This window comes from Penaeus monodon, chromosome 21 (assembly GCF_015228065.2).
Source record: "Penaeus monodon isolate SGIC_2016 chromosome 21, NSTDA_Pmon_1, whole genome shotgun sequence".
NCBI lineage: Eukaryota > Metazoa > Arthropoda > Malacostraca > Decapoda > Penaeidae > Penaeus > Penaeus monodon.
Window position 1 is genome coordinate 45,941,114 of NC_051406.1, and position 235 is coordinate 45,941,348.

Consider the following 235-nt stretch of genomic DNA (forward strand, 5'->3'; position numbering starts at 1 on the left):
TTTGAGGCTAACTTACCAGTCCCATTATCTTGGATCTGTAGGAGCTTTAAGCCTCCTTGTTTCACTGTCACCTGAATTTGAGTTGATTTTGCATCAAGGCTGAAAAAAATACCACAGTAATAGTACAAATTAATAAATAGACTGCATGGTTGAGTATCAGAATCAATCCGTGTATGATAGATAATATCCCTGAATCTTTATCAAAATTTATATGTAATTTAATTTTCATGCATTC

At 32.8% G+C, this 235-nt stretch overlaps 1 protein-coding gene across 1 annotated transcript in view; it reads right to left on the minus strand.

Moving 5' to 3' along the window:
* The window catches only part of LOC119586542 (DNA mismatch repair protein Mlh1-like), a gene marked incomplete in the record, with an annotated part of 7,929 nt that overhangs the window by 5,474 nt on the left and 2,220 nt on the right, over window positions 1–235 (minus strand). The window contains 1 exon segment of the mRNA XM_037935298.1: window positions 17–99. Coding sequence (XP_037791226.1) covers window positions 17–99 — 83 coding nt within the window.